Source organism: Crocuta crocuta, unplaced genomic scaffold (genome assembly GCF_008692635.1).
Source record: "Crocuta crocuta isolate KB4526 unplaced genomic scaffold, BGI_CrCroc_1.0 scaffold445, whole genome shotgun sequence".
Lineage (NCBI taxonomy): Eukaryota > Metazoa > Chordata > Mammalia > Carnivora > Hyaenidae > Crocuta > Crocuta crocuta.
In genome coordinates this window covers 371,691-392,151 of record NW_027530847.1, presented here as the reverse complement: position 1 = coordinate 392,151, position 20,461 = coordinate 371,691, and the positions used below count along the sequence as shown (strand labels likewise).

General features: G+C 44.7%; 1 protein-coding gene across 3 annotated transcripts in view; it reads left to right on the top strand.

Annotated features, from left to right (window-relative positions):
• The first annotated feature begins 9,961 nt into the window (after positions 1 to 9,961).
• CEP250 (centrosomal protein 250) overlaps positions 9,962 to 20,461 on the top strand; it is a 51,181-nt gene continuing 40,681 nt past the window's right edge. For 2 of the 3 annotated variants that reach the window (XM_077769273.1, XM_077769275.1), the window contains exons 1-4: positions 9,962 to 10,069; positions 18,061 to 18,350; positions 19,028 to 19,084; positions 20,028 to 20,110. In XM_077769273.1, the coding sequence (XP_077625399.1) occupies positions 18,165 to 18,350; positions 19,028 to 19,084; positions 20,028 to 20,110 (326 nt within the window). In that variant the 5' untranslated portion in view covers positions 9,962 to 10,069; positions 18,061 to 18,164. Of the gene's footprint in view, positions 10,070 to 14,026; positions 14,170 to 18,060; positions 18,351 to 19,027; positions 19,085 to 20,027; positions 20,111 to 20,461 lie in introns of all 3 variants that reach the window. The other variant, XM_077769274.1, reaches the window with a different exon arrangement.

Below are 20,461 nucleotides of genomic sequence, written 5' to 3'. Positions count from 1 at the left end.
CCTGGGGCAGCAGCGACCCCTGCAGGAGACTGGAAAAATTATTTCCCTCATGATGTTTTTTGGTGTCTCTGGAAGAAGTCTGAATTCCAGCCAGCCTCATGGGGGAGAGCTGTTCCCTTCACCTGAAACATCAACTCCCACAACTGGAGGAGGTCCTCCTCAACCTGAGAGCTTCAGCCGAAAATTCACCTCCTCTGGGAAGCCTTCCCTGATCCCCAGACAGAGCCAACTACCCCTTCTTGTACATTTCTCGAGAATACTTTGTCACACTGTAAGAAGCAGTGTAGAAGCAGTAACTTGGAAAGCTTCCTTTTTTCTTTTTTTAAAATCATTTTAGAGAGACAGAGGCAGAGATAGAGAGAGAGATAGAGAGAGAGAATCCTAAACAATCTCTGTGCTGTCAGTGCAGAGACTAACGCCTGGCTCAATCTCACAAACCGCGAGACCACAACCTAAGCCAAAATCAAGAGTCAGATGCTTAACCGACTGAGCCATCCAGGTGCCCTAGGAAAACCTCCTTCTTAATCTGAGATTTTTTGAGACTGACTAATGGAGATCTGTTTGCACCCTAAGATCACCAGATTAGTTTCCCAGCACAGCCTGGCACAGAGTAGAAGCTCATCGAGTGTTTGATGAATAAAAGATGAAACTGGGCTGGGATGTACAGGTGCCCGAGCAGCTTTTTCATGGTGATGCTCCCAAGTCCTCTCTGATCTTCAGAGCACAGCAGCATAACTTGGCCATTTCAAACTTCATGAGGTGGCCCTGGGTCAGAACCCCCAGTAGAGCTCTACCTCCCCATCTCAGAGGACCAAGGCATCATCAGACACTCTTTTGGGAGAGCTTTCAGGAAGAGCTGAATTCATTACTATCCCTCTAGTTGCCAGATTGACAACACTTGGCTTCCATTTTGACTTGTCCCCATTTAAGCAGTCATCCCTGACACTCCTCTCTCCTCTCCATCCACCACTGCCTCACTATCTCTATTCTCCTCACCGACTGCCCTACTATAATTTCCTGATAAATGGCTTCTAGGCCTCCAGGATCTCTTTGTTCCAACACTTCCCCTGTAAAACTTACCTGTTGAAAAGTGCCGCTCATGTGCCGTCTCTTCCATGAAGCCTTCCCTCATCCACCAGAAAATACAGGCTCCTGAATTGCCATCACACATTTTCTGTTATCCTTTCTGCTTTGGCAGCTCAAAGGTTACCCAGTTCTGCCTCTGCCCCCTGTCTTGAACACAATTCATTTCTTCTATTCTATGTATGTATTTTTTGCATATTTTTTAAAGTTTATTTATTTTGAGAGAGACAGAGAGAGCAAGAGTGGGGGGAAGGGCAGAGAGAGAGGGAGCATCCCAAGCAGGCTCCCACAGCCAGCACAGAGTCTGATGCAGGGCTTGAACTCATGAAACCGTGAGATCATGACCTGAGCCAAAATCAAGAGTCGAGACACTTAACCGACTGAGCCCCCCAGTTCCCCTTCACTTTTTTTATACTTTTAAAATCACAACTTAATTCCTTGCAACTGAAATAATTTGTTTAAATTTCTGTCTCCTCCATTAATTTATGACTAGATTGTACCGTATTTATCTTTCACTTATTCCCAGTGCTGGGCGTAGTGTCCAGGACACAGAAGATTCTCAGTGTTACATAGATGAATAAATCTCTAACTAGCCCTTATATACAAAAGCCATAATTTTCTACTTCAAGGTATAGTTACTTGTGGACATATAACGCCTTCCTTGCTGGAATCTGAGTTCCTTAGAGGGAGGGATTCTGTCTTGCTACTTATTAGGGTACTTTGTAAGCTTGGCTGAGTGAATAAATGAATAGATGAATGAATCAAACAACTAAGACGTCCCTGTACATGGTTTAATAAAGAGTAAGAGCCCTGGAGGCAAACAGACCTGGTTTAGAATTCTGGTTCTGCTAGATGGTTTAGTGCATTGTGTGATTTTTGGAAGCCTCCAAACCTCTCTGAAACTCTGAATGAGGATCATTTTAGTACTTATCTTATAGGGTTTTTGTGGGGATTCAATTAAATGAATCATAAAAAGTGATTAGCCTAGCACCTGAAAAATACACAAGTAAAAATTTTNTGACGCGGGGCTCGAACCCACGAACCATGAGATCATGACCTGAGCCGAAGTCCGACACTTAACCGACTGAGCCACCCAGGTGCCCCAACCCAATGGAGAGTTTTACAAAGGAAAGTTTAACATATAACATGATTAACAGCTGGGCTACCTACCTTCAATTCCGGCTCCCCAATTCACCAGCTGTGGGATTTTAGGGTAATTTAATCTCTCTGTCCCTCAGTTTCTTCCTATATAAAATGAGAATACTATTAATATACCTACCTTATAGAGTTGTTATCAATTGTTGTAAGTTCTTAGAACAGTGTCTCATGCATAGTAAGCAGTACATAAATGTTACCTATCATATGTTACCCTCTATATATTTTTTTTAAAAATCACTTCTTGGGGCACCTGGCTGGCTGAGTCAGCAGAGCATGTGGGGATTCTTGATCAGATCATGATTCTTGATCCCAGGGTTGTGAGTTCGAGCCCCACGAAGGGCGTAGCAATTAGTTAAAAATAATCACTTCACTGAACCTCTTTCTTTACCTATAAAATTAGAATAAAAATATCTTCTTTTAAGAACTAAATTGTACTTACTATACATCAAGTACTTTTCTTTCAGTGACCAGCATACAGTAGAAGTTCCATCAATTATAGTTTAAAAAAAAAGGAATCAGTTGTTCATATGCTATCTTTGTTCACAAATGAGGACTTTGAGTCTCAGAGAATTTAAGGGACCAACAGTAGATCACATAGCTAGAAATGATAGAGGCAGGACTCAACCCATACACATGACTCTGAATCCAGAGAGCATCCCACAACAAGGAAAGATTGATCTTTCCTTGTATCATCATTCTGCATGTTAAGGGTAATTGGGAAGAGGGCTGAGAATCCCTGACCCTTCCTCTGTGTTTCTTCTGATTTGTGGGACCCATGTTGTTTACATCTAGGGAGCCCAGAAAGCCCTTCCATCCCCAAGAGCACAGCTACCTAATCCTTCCCCTAAATACCATTCTGGCTTTTTTTTTGTTTTCAATGTTTGTTTGTTTGTTTATTTACTTTATTTCTGAGAGAGAGAGAGACAGCATGAGTAGGGGAGCGTCAGAGAGAGAGGGAGACACAGAATCTGAAACAGGCTCTAGGTTCTGAGCTGGCTGTCAGCACAGAGCCCAACGTGGGGCCTAAACCCACGAACCCTGAGATCATGACCTGAGCCGAAGTCAGACGCTTAACCGACAGAGCCACCCAGGCGCCCCAATGTTTGTTTGTTTGTTTTTGCTTTTGCTTATTCCTTTTTTTGCATTTTTTTTCTTAAATAGTTTATTGTCAAGTTGGTTTCCATATAACACCCAGTGCTCTCCCCACAAGTGCCCTCCTCCATGCCCATCTCCCCCCTTCCCCTCTCCCCCACTCCCATTAGCCCGCAGTTTGTTCTCAGCATCAAGAGTCTCTCATGGTTTGTCTCCCTCCCTCTCCCCAACTATTTTTCCCCTTCTTCTCCTGCATCGTCCTCCATTAACTTCCTCCTAATCCTCCTATACGTGCAAACATATGGTATTTGTCCCTCTCTGCCTGACTGATTTCGCTCAGCATAACACCCTCTAGTTCCATCCATGTTGCTACACATGGCCAGATTTCATTCTTTCTCATTGCCATGTAGTTTTCCATTGTATAAATATACCACATCTTCTTGTTTATTTATTTTTGAGAACAGAGGGAGACAGAGCACTAGCAGGGGACTGGCAGAGAGAGAGGGAGACACAGAATTCAAAGCAGGCTCCAGGCTCTGAGCTGTCAGCAGAACCTGACATGGGGCACAAACTCACCAACTGTGAGATCATGACCTGAGCCAAAGTTGGACACTCAGTCGACTGAGCCACCCAGGCGCCCCTGGTTTGTATTGTTCAAACTTCCCAAAGCTGCCACTCCTAGGAGCCCTCCTGCAGTGAGCTCTCAATGGCTCCTCCACCTGATCTTCTTGGGAACTGCACCTTTTCAGAGGGAGGGCCTAGGTCAATCCATACCATTCCGGGCAGATAATATAATCTGGAAACTGTGTGCAGGTGTATATGTGTTTCTGTCTGTTTCAGGTGTGGGGCATGAACAAAGTAACCATACATTTTTCACTTTTAGTCTCTAAATATTATTATTTTAAAAGTAATTTGGGGGGAGCTGGGGGGCTCAGTAAGTTCAGCGTCAGACTTCAACTCAGGTCATGATCTCACAGTTTGTAGGTTTGAGCCCCACTATCAGGCTCTGTGCTGACTGCTCAGAGCCTGAACCCTGTTTCAGATTCTGTCTCTCTCTCTCTCTCTGACCATCCCCTGTTTGTATGCTCACTCTCTCTCTCAAAAATAAATACATAAAACATAAAAAAAAAAGTAATTTAAAAACCCTTTTAAAATTATACATATTAGAGAAATAATACAAATTTATGATGAAAAAATTCAAACAGTACCAAAGAATACACAGAAAGGCCCAGTTCTTCTAGTCTTTCTCAGAAACAGCTGCTCTTATCAGTCTCCTGGATGACTTTCTATGCAATATTTTTGAAAACTTTTTATTGAAGTATGATATCCATATTGAATATATTTTAATTATAAAATTAACTCATGCTCATTGTAAAAAAAAAAATCAAGCAACAGAAAAGCTTTTTAATTAAAAGAGCAAGTCCCCTCCACATGGCTCCCTAGTGTCTCTCCCTGGAGATAATCATTGTTAATATTTGGGACCTGAAAACCTTATTGTCATTCTTTTTTTTTTTCTTATTGTCATTCTTGAACTCAGAAAGCTCAGATTCTTGCTAGACTTCTACTCCTCCCTCCCTTTACCTAATTTTATCTCTCATTTTGCACATAAAATCTTAATGGGTATTATTATCCTTATTTTGCACTGAGGGATTTGAGGCTCAGAGAGGGTAGACTGGTTGTTCAAGGACACAAAGTAGAGCCAGTTCAGGCCCAGGTGAGTGTGTCTATCTCCAAACGTAATGCTTTTTTGACTATGTTCCTCCATCTGATTCCCGTTTGGAATCTTTTCTTTTCTTTTCTTTTATGTTCTTTTAGTTTACTTTATTTTACATGTAGAGAGAATTAGGGAGAGGTGCAGAGGAAGAGAGAGATTCCCAAGCAAGCTCCATGCTCAGTGCTGGACCCAATGCAAGGCTTGATCCCACAACCCTGGGATCATGACTTGAGCTGAAATCAAGACTCAGATGTTCAACCAAATGAGCCATCCAGGTGTCCCTCATGTCTGGAATCTTAGACCTTACTTGCTGTGTCACATGAGGCAGCAGATAAAGTCTCAAGTTAAGATATAAGTAAAGGCTCAGTTTTTGAGGCAGGAGAGGACCTGGTCCTGTGGGAGCTGTCAACAACATCCTTTGCTGCCCAAGTCCTGAATGGTGGTACAAAGATGCCACCCACAGAAATGTCAACCTTAGATGAGTCAGTTACTTAGAGCTTGACTTTGTCAGGCTGAGGCAAGTCAGGGCCAGGGGGAAAATATCCAGCAAATGAAAGGGACTGTATTATTATCATCTAATTATCCAATCCAAGAAAATTCATACAATCCAACCAAGTGGTAGACTCAGCAAGAGGAGTGCCCAGAGGGAACGCCGCATTCCCCAAATATCCTATGCCCTTGTGCTACTCCACCGTGCCGTGCCCATTGCTTGGAACATCCTTCCTGCCTTTCTCTGCTCAGCAGATTTACCCTTCACAATCAGGTTGTAGTATCACCACCTCTCTGAAGCCAGAAACTCCCTCTTTATAAGATTTGCCACACTGTGTTGTGTGTTTGCAATATGCGTGTATTTGTCTACCTCCCGTGTGAGTCTGTGAACTGAAGCTCTAGGCAGGGTTCATGTGTTCTTTGGGTCTCTTCCAGGGTCTAGCTCAAGATTTGGCACATAGTAGGTGCTCAATCAATATTTGTTTAATGAGGAATGAATAGACTTAGGTGGACAGTAGCAAGTTGCCACAATCTACTCCAAGATAGTATATTCTTTTTGTGCCTCTAGCTTTGCTTCAGACTGTAGGCTTGGAGTGAGAAAGAGGGGAATAGTTAGGTTTTTTCCTCAAATTTCCCCCCTCTGTCATCCTCAGCTTGCTTCCGTCACTCAAGGTGTTGACATGGAGTGGGAAAAGTCTTCTTTGAACTAGTAATGTCATTGGCTTTATGCTTTCTGGGTCTGGCAGATGTTTATAGCTGTTCCTGTCCATCATCAAAGCTTCATGGGGTGCTTTTCCAGGCTCTTCAGGGGTTCCCTGCTGGGTCCCTCTCCTGAATTCCCCTTAGCAAAGGCTTCTCTGTTGCCAGTGGTCATTTGTCTTCTTACTTCTGGGGTCTCTTTACCCCTCTAGGAGGCCCTACTCTACAGGACCCAGGGCAGGCCTCAGGCAGGCTTTCTCTCACTTAGCCCACATCTGGCCTACAGAAAACATTCCTTGAAAAATTATGGGAGAGCAGGCCAACCCCAACACAGCAGCACTCCCCTTAGCCTGCTACCAAAGCCGTTATCAGGCTTGTCCTTTGTTGCTAGATTTCCCAGGCAGGAGGTGGATCCAGTCACTATGTTCTCTGACTGCAATGGGGACAGATTTGGCACCTCAAACCCTTCTGGAAGTCCCCTGTTCCAATCACCTGGCTTAAGACATTAAATCTTCTCCAAGAAGGGTGGGGACTCACAGCCAGAAATAGCTCCACACAAATTCTCTATCCTCCACTCTCTTGGCCCAATAGATAAGGGATTTAAGAACTTCAAAATAGATTTTAGGCCATTAGAAAAAAACATATATTTTAGCACCTCACTTTGAAATTTCACATATATAATTTCAAAAAGAAAGAAGTCCATCACTCCAGGAAGCTTTTTCGCATGGTGGGGGTGGGAGAGAATATCTATAAATAATGAACAAGGCTGGGGTGCAGGATCCACAGTATAGCCCTGGGAGAGGATTTGGATATAAAGCATGTTCCCAGAGATGGAATTTGGAGCATAGAGGAAGAAGGCTGGAGGGGACCAGTGTTGGTTTTCTTCCCACTGATCCGCTGTCTTTCCCTTCAATCCAGCCTCCTTTGAGAACTTCTTCCCACTCTGGTTCATCATGGCCAGACTCTAATTGTGTCTAGATTAAGTCTTTTCTCAGAGGGCACTTGGGCCTCAAGCAATTCAAGTGATGTGTATGATTACTAGTTTGTCCCAAAAGTCCCTGGCACTTTGAAGAGCATTTGAAGGCTGATGTACTTTCAAAGTCTAGAGAACCTCTAGGGGTAATGTTACTCACTTTCACACATCAGTAACCACACTTTCTGCTCTTGCTCAGACAAAATACCCAGTTGTACTATTTTTTTTATGTTTATTTATTTTTGAGAGAGACTGAGAGACAAAAAGCTAGAGAGGAGGGACAGAGAGAGAGGGAGACACAGAATCTGAAACAGGCTCCAGGCTCCAAGCTGTTAGCACAGAGCCCAACTCTTTGGGACTCACGGACTGGGAGATCATGACCTGAGCCAGAGTCGGTTGCTTAACCGACTGGGTAGTTCCCCAGTTGTACTACTTTATGTTTAGTACAATTTCTAATGTATTCTGTTAATACATTGTATTATTATCTAATACTAGTACATAATATATGTTCAGTAAATGTTAGCAGGGTGAATGAATAAACAGATGAGAGAATGCATGAACAAACCCCCTTTACAAAGATTGAAGATTAGTTTGGTGTTAATCCCCTTCTATTCCATTTACCCTTTATAAGTAGTCTGAAACCTACATTTACTTCTCATGGTCTTAAAACAGATTGTGTAGTTCGCTGATGGATTTTATGCTATTAACCTTTGTAACACTGATGTTGACTGGATTCATTCAACCAATGGGTGCTTATTTAGAACCTACCATGTATCAGGCTCTGTACTAAATGCTGGGAATAAGTCAGATATAGTTTCCTGTCCTCATGAAGCTTAAATTTTAGAGGGGGAGAAAGATAATAAGTAAACAAAAAATGATAATAAGTGGAAAATACTATGAAAGAAACAGAATATGTGATAGAAAATGATAGGGTATTATTTTAGATGGCATGGTCAGGGAAGACCTACCTGAGGAAGTATCATTTAAGCTGAGGCCTGAAGGAGGGGTAGGTATCAGTTAAGCCTAGAGCTAGGGGAAAAGCAGTCTAAATAGAAGGCCTATTTAGGGCCCTGAGGCAAAGAAGTCATTTCTTTTCTCTCCATTCCAAATATGGTTGTAGTGAACATTCTTGCACAGTACCTGTTCTGGGGTGGATTTCCACACCACTGATTCTTTGCATCTTTTTCTCTGTCCAGTATCTGCGATGTTTCTTTTCCACCTCTCCCATTTACTTTCTCTTTTTCTTAAAGTAACTATTAAGAATTTTTTTCTTATAGAAGAAAAGAAACAATATAGCTCTTATCAAAGTGTTCCATTCTCAGGTTCCTGTGGCTGCAGATTGTCTGTTTCACTCCATCCATCCATCTATTCACTCAGTACTTAATAAGGACCTATTTTTTAAATTTTTTTATATTTTATTTATTTCTGAGAGAGAGAGAGAGAGAGAGCGTGAGCAAGCAGGGGAGGGTCAGAGAGAGAGGGAGACACAGAATCTGAAACAGGTTCCAGGCTCTGAGCTGTCAGCACAGAGCCTGACGTGGGGCTTGAACCCACGAACTGTGAGATCATGACCTGAGCCAAAGTCAGATGCCTATCCGACTGAGCCATCTAGGCGCCCCAATAAGGACCTATTTTGTAGCAGGCCTTGTGCTGGGTGCTAGAAATACACAGCCTTGTTCAGTGCTTCTCAATCACTTAAGGTATTTGTCAAAATGTCGATTCCTGGGCTCCACCCTTGGTTTACTCACTCCCTAGAAGTGGAACCCAGGACTTTGCATTTTAAGAATTTCCTTTTTTTTTTTTTTTTTTTTGAGAGAGAGAGAGAGAGGTGGGGAGAGAGGGAAAGAGAGCACACACACAGGGAGAGGGAGAGAATATCAAGCAGGCTCCACATCCAGCACCAAGCTCCCATCTCATCACCGTGAGATCACGACCTGAGCCAAAATTAAGAGTCTGATGCCCAAGGACTGGGCCACTCAGGCGCCCCTGGTTTTGTTTTTAATCCCAACTAAATATTAGAACCACTGAGTGAAAAAGAGGCAGGTAAATTAAATTTCTAACTCTAAGGAAATGTTGTGGTTGATAATGCATTGATAATTTAAGCACAAAATGCTAAAGGAATAACACTTGGGCCATAGAGTCTTCTAGAGGAAGTCAGGCTTACACAGAATATTAGATAAACTGCAGTTCTCCGAATGGATGGAAGACATTCAGGCAGTGACCACCTTGTGCAAAGACGTCAGTGAAAACAGTGGTGCGTGTTCAAACGACACTAAATTGTGTAGTCTGAGTCGGCTTGGAGCTACGAGGTCTGAATACAAAAAACCCCACAACTCTGCACCCTACAGGTTTTATTCAGACCCACGGGCCCGTTCCCTAGTAACTCAAGCAGTTGTTAATTGCATTCGGGTTTGTGGGTCGAGCAGTGAGCAGGCGCCCGTAGAATTAAGCCCCATACACATGCGCAGTGTGTAACCCCGAAGCCAAAAGGGGGATGACTGAACGCGATATTTTCTGTTACCAAAACTGCCCTTGCTCGAATCCAGCAACTCTGGCTGTCCTCATTTCTGGCCAGGGAATCTTACGTCTCTTTATGTAATCCCGCCTTTCCATCTGGGCCACTCGCGTAAGTCGGCTGCCAGTACTCAACATGGCGGCAGGCGCCGAAGTGGTGCAATCCGCTTAGGGGCACTCTACTTGTGGGGGTGGGGGAAGAGCTCTGCCAGGGCGGGAGTCTGGGGGGCGGGGTCTGGGCCTGGGCCCGGTGCCGGGCCCCCGCCCCCCGCCGGGCCTTAGTAGCAACATCTCCCACTCCGGCGCTGAGGATCACGCTGGAAATCGCGGGAGCCGAGAGTGGTGAGGTAGGGCAGGCGGGAGGTGCCCGGGTTAACGGTCCAAGGCCCAGAGACCGGTCCGCCTAGGGCGCCCTAGGGAATCGCGTTGGAGCCCCGGCCTCCCGTTACCCGGGAGGAACCCGAGGCCCAGAGCGGGGCTGGGCCCCATCCCAGGGATCCGGGCCCCTTGCCTCCGCATCCGGCTGCGGCCACCGCTCTGGGCTCCAATCCGTGCAGAAAGGGATGTTCCCGACCCTCGTGTCCAATAGCTGACGAGCCCGCTGCGCTCTGTTGCGCGTCTCGCTCCCGGTTCCCAGAATTTTGCCGCTCCCTCTGTCCTTGGGGCTTTGCACGTGATCTGTCCCACAGCCCAGTCCCACTCCCACCCTGCTCCGGAACTTTGGTTCTTCGCGACCCAATTCAAATATCACTTCCTTGGAAACCTTTCCCAACCGCTTTTCTGCAGGCACTGTTAATCTCACTACTTGGTTTTTGCACTCGTTGCACGGAATTAGTTTTTCTGCCCCTGTTTCCACAACGAGCACTTGGGCGTCATTCCAGAGTCTAGCGCATGATGATAGTAATAATACTAATATTTTGCTAAATAGTCACAAGTGCCCAGTGCTACTAAATGCATTACATGTGAAAGCCCATTTTATCCTCAGCAATTTCATGAAATGGATTCTATATCTTCACATTTTATGCATGAAGAAACTGAACCATTCGTAGATCATTTTGCCTAGAGTTCCACAACTAATACGTGAGTGGGTCTGGGAAGTGAATTCCAGGCTGTCCCCGGAGCATGCGATAATTTCACTGGGTTTGATAAATGTCTGTTGAATTGGTCCTTACATTAACCCCATGAGTTGTGGAGGCCATGATTATGATGTGCATTTGCCTGAGAAGGCTTGGAAAGGAGAATTGATGTTCCCAAATGTACAGACTGAGTTCATGACAAAACCAGGGCGAGAACCTGCTACCAGCCCTCTGTTCCTTCACAATCTACCTTTCTTTGCTGCCTTTCTGTCAGAGAGCTGCAGACCTAGGACTCATCAATTCACACCCTTTAGGAAATTCCCTTCACAGAGCTGTGATTTACTATTTCATTCTTTGGGAGGCAACTTAATGTAATGGAGAAGGCCTAGGGTTTGGAAGCAGATTGGGGTTTCGTGCTTGTTCTGCTACTGATAAGTTATATCCCTTACATGTTTTGAGCCTAGTTTTCTTCTCTGCAAAATGAAGGCAATGATCTTATCACAAAGGTTTTTTTTTTTAAGTTTATTTATTTATTTTGAGAGAGAGAGCATGAGACAGAGCATGTGAGAAGGAGAGGGGCAGAGAGGGAATTCCAAGCAGGTGTGTCTGCACTGTCAGCACAGAGCCCAATGCGGGACTCCAACTCATGAACTTTCAGATCATGACCTGAACAGAAACCAAGAGTCGAAAACTTAACAGACTGAGCTACCCTGGCACCCCTTATCGCAAAGGTTTTTTTTGTGAAGATTGTAAATAATTGTTTTGAGAGAGTGAAGTGCTACATGATCTGTTTTTTACCTTTTAGAAGGTTATAGAGCTGTCAGTGTTTTGTAAGACCATTGGTAACATAGACCATGGTACCTGATGGTCTTATATTCCTTCGTTCATTCAGCCAAATAGTTAATGAGTACCTGCTATATACTAAGCACTGTTTTAGGAGCTGGGAATATAGCAGCCAGTAACACTATTCTTGCACTTGGGAAATTTACATTCTGATAAGTATATTACACATAATAATCAGATAAGGACAGATAATGCATGATAAGGTAAATAGAAATACCAGTGTGTGTGGAAGAGTGGTGGTATTTTATATGGGGTTAAGGAACAACTTTAACTGAGATGGTGACATTTGAACAGAGGCCTGAAGGTGGTAAGGGCGAGCAAGCGAATCAAAGATAACTGGAGGAAGAGGCCCAGGGATGGGTGGGTGGCTTGGTGTGTTCTAATACGTGAAGCAAGGAGGGCTTTGTGGCTGGGGAGGAGTAGGGAGGCTGGGAGCAAATAATTAGGAGCCTGTGGGCCATGATGATGATTTTGGTTTTTACTGAGTAGCCTTTGGAGGGTTCTGAGTTGCATAATCTGTCGCTGTTTTGAAAGGATCACTCAGATTACTTTATTGAGAAGAAATTCTAGAAGCAAGGGTGGAAGCATCACTACCATCTAGGAAGCTTTTGCAGTAATCCAGATATATTAATTCTCTGTCTCTGGGCAAGGAATCACTCCCAAATTTAGCAGCTTGAAATAGCAATTGTTATCTCATTCAGTTGTGGTTTAGAAATCTAGGAGCAATTTAGCTGGGTGTTTTTGGTTTATAATCTCCCAGGAGACTGCAGTCTAGCTGATGGCCGCACTGCTCCCAGGATGGTTCCTTACTTCTGGGCCTTCTCACAGGGCTGTCTGAGTGTCCTCAGGACATGGGGGAGAGAGTAAAAGAGAGACCGAGGCTGCAGTGCCTTTTATGACCTTGTCTTGGCAGCCATTTCTACTTTATTCTACTCAAGGGGAGAGAATTAGGCTTCACCTCTTAAAAGAACGTGAATCAAAGAATTCTTGGGCAAATCTTATTCCATCCCACTTGGGCTTGGCCCAGGATCATGGTGGTTAGGGGTTGAAATGTGATAGGATCTGGTAGAGCCAACAGGGTTTACCGATTGATTGTTACAGGGTGTGGGAGAATGGAATAAGTATGACTGTAGGCTTTGGGTTTGAGCAGCCAGAATGATGGCATTGCAATTAACTGAAATGGGGAAGATTGGAGGAGCAGAAGTTCACTTTTGGAGTCCGTTGCGCCACGAGGTCATCAGAAGTTCACATTTGGACAAGTTAGCGTTGAGGTGCCTTTTAGACACCCATGTGGAGAAGTTAAAGGTGTTTGTACTTAGTCTGAGAGTGTAAAGTCCCAGAGGGAAGTGTGGGCTGGAGATGTAACATGCGGAGTCATGCATGTCTAGGCGCTATTTTATGTTATGAAGCTGGATGAGGGTGCCTAGGAAATGAATGTAAATGGAGGCGAGGGCTGAAGCCTGAGGTCTGGGACCTCCAACCTTCAGATGTTGGGGAGATGAGAAGCCAGCAAAGGAGACAAAAGGGAGAGCCCAGAGAGGTGGGAGAACAGAGAGGGGTCCCCCATAGGAGATTTATGTAAGGGGACCGCATGCTAAATTTTCTTGTGTGGAATAAGAAACAGAGATTGTCTCTGCAGACAAATGTATGTAAGTTTCTTTGCACAGGAAGTAAACTGTTTGTGCCCTCAAGTGTTTTTTCCTTTTTGACTTTAAGTGACAAATTCTATTTAATAAGACCAGTCCCCATCATAGTGCTTGCAGTATGTATACGTCCAAGTGTAGGTGGTGTTGCTTCTATTTGAAACTTTATTTAGGAGTGCCTGGGTGGCTCAGGCAGTTAAAGCATCCGACTTTGGCTTAGGTCACAATCTCGCGGTCAGGGGGTTTGAGCCCCATTCATGGGTTTGAGCCCCTCATCAGGCTGTCAGCTGTCAGCGCAGAACCTGCTTTGGATCCTCTGTCCCCCTCTCTCTCTGCCCTTCCCCTGCGCTCGCTCTCTCTCTCTCTCCCTCTCATTCTCAAAAAGAAATAAACATTAAAAAGAGATTTTTGGGGCACCTGGGTGGCTTAGTCGGTTAAGCATCCGACTTTCACTTAGGTCATGATCTCACGGTTCGTGGGTTCGAGCCCCGCGTCGGGCTCTGTGCTGGCTGCCAGCTCAGAGCCTGGAGCCTGTTTCAGTCTGTGACTCCCTCTCTCTCTGACCCTCCCCTGCTCACGCTGTTTCTCTCTCTCCTAGAAATAAATTAAAAAATAATAATAATAAAAAAAATAAATAAAAAGAGATTTTTGAAACTTTATTTAAATACCACGTTTGGAGTATTTCAGATGAAGGGAACTAAATATGTAATGTAGATCACTCTTCTGTCACTTTCCACCTTAGGTTCAGAGGTTACTGCCCTTCCAGTCTGGTTCCTCGCAAGAGGAGGAAGTCCGTCTTGCTCATGTCTGTATCACTGGGGCAGACTGCCAAGAACTGAGCTGAAATTCATGAGCATTTATGGGATACATTAATGCATGAAAGAAGTGAGTCTTTTTCCTTTTCCTGCAGTAATGACAGTGTCTATTCAGTGCTTTACAATTTACAAAGCACACGGACATCCATTATCTCAGGTGAATGTAATTCAGTCTGTCACCATTTGCCAACTACTGACCTTTTCTTTTTCTGGGGGATTGAAACCCACCTTTCTTTTGACACTCTGCTAATTTGTTCTCTGGCAGATCTGTTAACAAAACGGTGTTAACAAAACGGTGCTGAACTGCGTCTTTGAGGAAGCTCAGAGCTAAATCTCAATTTCAGAAAGATTCTTGATGTAATTTTCCTCTGTTCCCTCCCTCTTTTTATTCTAGTTTTAATGAATTTCAGTTTTATGGGGATTTTTTTTTAGTTTTAATCATAAAACACTTCAACTAGTTTTTAAAACTTTTTAAGAACAATTTTAGATGTATAGAAAAATTGTACAAAACAGAGAGTTCCCATATACTTTGCATCCCATTTCCCCCATTAGTAACGTCTCCCATTCATGTGGTCCATTTGCTACAATTCCAAATCATTTTTTGAGATAAATGGGGCATATAAATAAAACAGGAACAAGTAAAAAAGTTACTGGCTTTCTGGAGGCCTCAGTTTCCTTCTCTGTAAAATGAGAAGAAGATTGGGCTAAATTTTTATTTTTTTTATTTAAAATTTTTTTTAATGTTTTATCTATTTTTGAGAGAGAGAGAGAAAGACAGCGTGAGTAGGGGAGGATCAGAGAAAGAGGGAGACACAGAATCTGAAGCCAGGCTCTAGGCTCTGAGCTGTCAGACCTACTCTTGCTGGCACTGTTGGCCCCAAAAGTGGTTTCCCGGCAGGTTTGTGCCTCCAACTAGCAGAGAGCAACTGAGCCAGCATTTCAGAGAGCCACGGCGAGCTGGTTGACACAGCCTCGGTGGAAAGGAAGGACAGAAAGAGAGGATGTTTGGAATGTGAGGAAGACTGCATTCAGCCAGGTTCTAGGTTAGGAGAGGCAGCCGGGGGCATTGGTGCCACTCTACTCTTCCTGCTCTTGTTGCCTGCTACAAGCTCTGCCAACTCAGCTGTCTTCTGTTGCCCGGGAGGTGATGTGAATTAGGAAACTGAGTTTTCCCCTGTAACTCTGTTATAAGAAGAACAACAGCACAGGGTACCTGGGCTCACTTGGTTAAGTGTCCAACTCTTGGTTTCGGCACAGGTCATGATCTCACAGTTCGTGAGATGGAGCCCCTGTGCTGACAGCGTGGAGCCTACTTGGGATTCTCTCTCTCCCTCTCTCTCTCTCTCAAAATAAATAAACATTATGTGGAAACTAATTTGACAATAAACTATTTGTAAAAATAAATAAATAAATAAATAAATAAACATTAAAAAAAGAAGTAAAACAACAGCACAAGTGCAAGAATTAATGGCAACTAAAATTTGCTATCAGTGTGAGGGAGAGGATAGGCTGGGGCGGGGTGGAATCTGGTGAACTGGAGAGCCTGTGCCTTATCTAAGACAGTAGACACTGCAGCTCTTGTTGCCTTATAAGAATGTGAGTCCCAGGTCACTAGATATTCTGATTTTCCAAAGGAGCCAGAAATAAGAACTTTTTAAAATTTTAAATTATTACTATTAATTTTTATTTGAGAGAGAGAGTGGGGGAGGGGGTAGAGGAGGGAGGGAAAGAGAGAGAGGGGGAGAGAGAGAGAAAGAGAGAGAGAGAATCCTAAGCAGGTTTCATGTCCAGTGAGAAGCCTGATGCAGGGCTTGATCCCACAACCTTGGAATCATGACCTGAGCCGAAGTCAAAAGTCAGACACTCAACCGACTGAGCCACCCAGGCACTCCTAGAAATAAGATTTTTTATATGTGTTCTCCCAGTGGTAAACGTTGATACCTAATTTTAATTCGTAAGGGGCGCCTCGGTGGCTTAGTGGTTAAGTGGCCGACTTCAGCTCAGGTCATGATCTCACGGTTCGTGGGTTCAAGCCCCGTGTTGAGCTCTGTGCTGACAGCTCAGAGTCTGGAGCCTGCTTTGGATCCTATGTCTCCCTGTCTCTCTGTCCCTCCCCCACTCATGCTCTGTTTCTGTCTCAATAATAAATAAACATAAAAAAATAATTCGTAAAAGCATGATATAGGCCACATAATGATTGAAAAGAACCAGCAGGCCACATTTGTAACCTCTGCTAAGAGTTTAGATCTGCCTGGAGTGAGGCCCACATGCATTTCTTCAACCTACTAATGACTAAAATGGATTAGACAGCTTCTGCTTTTAAGGAATTCACAGATTAGTAGAGAAAACAGATAATAATGATAAAATGTAATATGGACATTAGATTCTCTCTCTATTATATATAGTTACATATAAATGTCTTATATATAATGGTGTCGTGTGTGTATACATATACATGTGTTTGTGTATATGTGGCTATAAAAGTGATTAACTCTTCCTGCGTATATCTGGGATGACATGATAAGAGGTGGCATTTGAGCCAGGATGTAGGAGATCAACAGTTTGGTGCATGAAAGGGATTTGGGGCCCCTGAAATTCCCACTATATATGCAAATCTTAGATTTCCCTTTGCTATATATACCACTTTCTTCAGATGTTCACACTGATGGGCTGCTGGCTGGACCAAGAGGGAAGCTCTAATATTCCGTTTTCTTGAGAATTAATTGGAAAATCAAATATTCCTTAATCCTTTTGGTGGGTGTCTCATGTCTCAGGATTAATAAAACAAGAACTCTAATCTACCCGCCTCCTCCCACGTTACCATGTGTTTTAGAAGCCTCAGAAACTCAGAGGTCACGTAGCTGGGAGCCCTAATTTTTGGATGAGGAGACTGGAAGGAGAGTGGTATGTCCGAGGTCACTGAGCCCATTAGAGGCAGAGCTTAATCCCAAACTCTTCCTGACCCCCGTGCCTCTCTCTCTCCTGAGTGTCTCTCAAGGTCACTGGTTAGGCTAGTCCCCCTCCCCCTCAGCCAGTCTCCCCTCCTCCCCCACAGGAGGCCCATTGCCCTGTTTTGGCCCAGCTCCTGGGGGGTGAGAAGGCCTTGCTATCCTACTGAAGCTGATTCTTTTTTCCCTTGCTCTCTTAATGGATCCCCTGCCTGAAATGCCTGCTACTTCATTTCCTTGTCAGAGAGTCAGGCTGCTTGTATTCAAATCCCTAATCAACCAAGTGCCAACCGTACGAACTTGGACAAATTGTTTAAGCTTTCTGATTTTTTAACTGAAGCTTAACCTTTGTAAGCCTCAGTTTTTTCATCCATGTACCAAGAGTTATAATATTACCTACCCTGAAGTATAATAGGAAGAGATTCTTGCGATGACAAAAATGACATAGTATGTGTAAAGCGCTTAACAGTGTGACTGACCTGTAGACCTACTTAACATGTATTGACTATGATGATGTTGATTCCCACAGCTCACAGACCCCCAGAAGGGGTTAAATGCCCTTCCACTGTTTTCCCATACCATCCTATAATGTCTCTATTATTATTACACATACTCCATTGTGTTATAATTGTGTCTTTCTCCCCTACCAGACTAGAAACACCTTCAGTGATTCATTCAACAAATGTTTATTAGGCACTGTGCCAAGCACTAGGGACGCAATGGTAACCCAGGGGCTCTTGGTTTAGTGCAGAGTTCCAGAAGGCATGCCAAGAAACACTGGTCCCGTGAGCTTGTCTCATGGCCCAATAAATTTGGGAAATGATGCTTATCATAGCCTCCCCGCTCCTAATCCTAGAGATTAGGGTCCATGTCAGTATTTTAAAGGCTCTGAGGGGTCCTGTAGTAAAGGAACTCACTTATCCAGCTTTGCGGGACTGAGTAGGAAGCATTGATGAGGAAATTTGAATCACCTAGACATCCCTTTCACCTCCTCTGTGTGCTTTGGTCCCCAGCTCAAGAGGAGATCCAAGTGGCACAACAATGATCAGAGACCTTACTGGGAGTGAACAGCCTCTGGCTGGATAGGGGCCTTTGGGCTGGACTGTCTGGTGCCCCCATGGAGGCGGGAGGCCCTGGATCGAACAATATGAAGCCCCAGTCACTACAGCTGGTGCTGGAGGAGCAAGTACTGGCGCTACAGCAGCAGATGGCAGAGAACCAAGCCACGTCCTGGCGGCAGCTGAAGAACTCCCAGGAGGCCCAGCAGAGGCAAGCAGCTCTCGTGAGGAAGCTGCAGGCCAAGGTGGGGCAGCTGCCCTTCCAGGGAGGTGAAGGGTGCACCTCTGAGCACTGGGTGCTGAGGTGGGACAAGGGTTACAGGAGACGACAGCCTCTCCCATGATGCCCACAACTACTCCATGAGAGATACAGCCTGTCCCTTTTTAAAATTTTTAATACTTAAAAAACATAAATGTTTTTAATGTTTATTTATTTTTGAGAGAGAGAGCGCGCTAGAGTGTGAGTGGGAGAGGGGCAGAGAGACACAGAATCCAAAGCAGGCTCCAGGCTCTGAGCTGTCAGCACAGAGCCTGACTTGGGGCTTGAACTCCCAGACCACGAGATCACGACCTGAGCTGAAGTCGAACGCTTAACCGACTGAGCCACCCAGGCGCCCCAATATCCTGTCGCTTTTAAAGATGGTGGTGACAAGGGCTAAATTTGTTGTCTATATTTGCTCGCCTAGGATAGAGCTAGGACCTAAGCCTGTATTTTCTGGTTCCGAAGCCTATAAACCTCAACTCTCCAATACGAAAGGTATAGAGAAAGTATTATTAACTGACCAAATAGAAACGACCTTACCTCACTGTTATCACCCAGACCCTGTTCACAACAGGTTTGCCCAAGATCCTCCAGGGCCTTTGTTTTGGGCTGTTTGTACTAGGCGTGCCCATTGCCCACATCCTGCTCTGTTTGCCTCAGGTGTTGCAATACCGGACCTGGTGCCAAGAGCTGGAGAAGCGGCTGGAAGCCTCTGGGGTGAGTGAGGCTGTTTTGTGTTCCCCCTGTGCCCTCGGTGAGTATGCTTGGAAGGAAGGCCTCGTTTGCAGAATGAGGGAAGCTGGGGTATGATAAGGCAGTGTTTGGTGGAAGTCTCTCTCTGTGTTCAGCTCCTGAGAGCTTTATCACACAGACACTTTCATTGAACTATCTATTCTGGGCCTGTCAGATGCCAGCCCTTGGCTCTCTAAGGACAAAATGCAGCTTCAGGAGACTTAATTGGAAAGGATGTGAAATCAGAGGGAAGAAACGCGTTTTTCCTCCAGAAGGTGTCAGTGTTTATCTGTCTTAGCTGTGGGCCTTTGCAGGCCTAAAAAACATGTTTGTGGCAGAGGGATTTATTCGTGCTGTTGGCTGGGTTGACCTGGCTTTGAAAGACCCATTTGCCTTTGTTCCAGCTGTCTCTCGGCACCTTCTCACATTACTCTTGGGAAAGTTCCCCCAGAGGAGGGAAGGAACCAAAACTGACTGAGCACCGTTCTATGTAGGCCAAGCACCATTTAGCATTGTCATATGATGATGTCACTTAATCTGCAAGGCAGATTTCTGAGAGGAATGGTAGCTGCTTCATTTTGTATTGAAGACTTTGTGGCTCGGAGAAGTTGCATAACTTCCTGCAGTCCAAAATGTAGTGTAGTAGAAGTCAAGGCCATTAGTGGAAGATATATCTCATGCTTCTTAGGTTGAAAGCTCTTTTCATTACCAAATGCCACCTTTGAGGAGAGGTCACTGGTTCACTTTTGGAGAAGGGGATGCAGTGGATTTACCTTCAGGACGTAGCAATCAAGAAAAGGGACATATTGCTAATTTCAAAAGAATTAAAAGAAGGAATAAAAAGGTTGCTGCAGAAGGGGACATCGGGGGATTGATTTGAACGGTGTTCTCTTTGGAGGTAAATAAGGCTTGTTTCTGTTCGGCTAAGGGACCGATCTCTCAGAGATGGGAAAGCATGGAGGAGCCGAGTCTGGAGCAGCTGCTGGTCCGATTGGAGGAGGAGCAACAGAGGTGATGAACCCCACGTTCTCTGGCTGGGGGTGATTCTGTTTTATTAATTTTTAAAATGTTTTTTATTTATTTCTGAGAGAGAGAGAGAGACAGCGTGAGCAGAGGAGGGTCAGAGAGAGAGGGAGACACAGAATCCGAAGCAGGCTCCAGGCTCTGAGCCAGCTGTCAGCACAGAGCCTGACGCGGGGCTCGAACCCGCGAACCGTGAGATCATGACCTGAGCCGAAGTCGGATGCTCAACCGACTGAGCCACCCAGGCGCCCTGGCCGGGGGTGATTCTGGTAGCCAGTGGGTTCAGAAGGCTCAGGGGAAACTTCAGCTGTGAGGCCTAACATGGATAAAACCATGCAC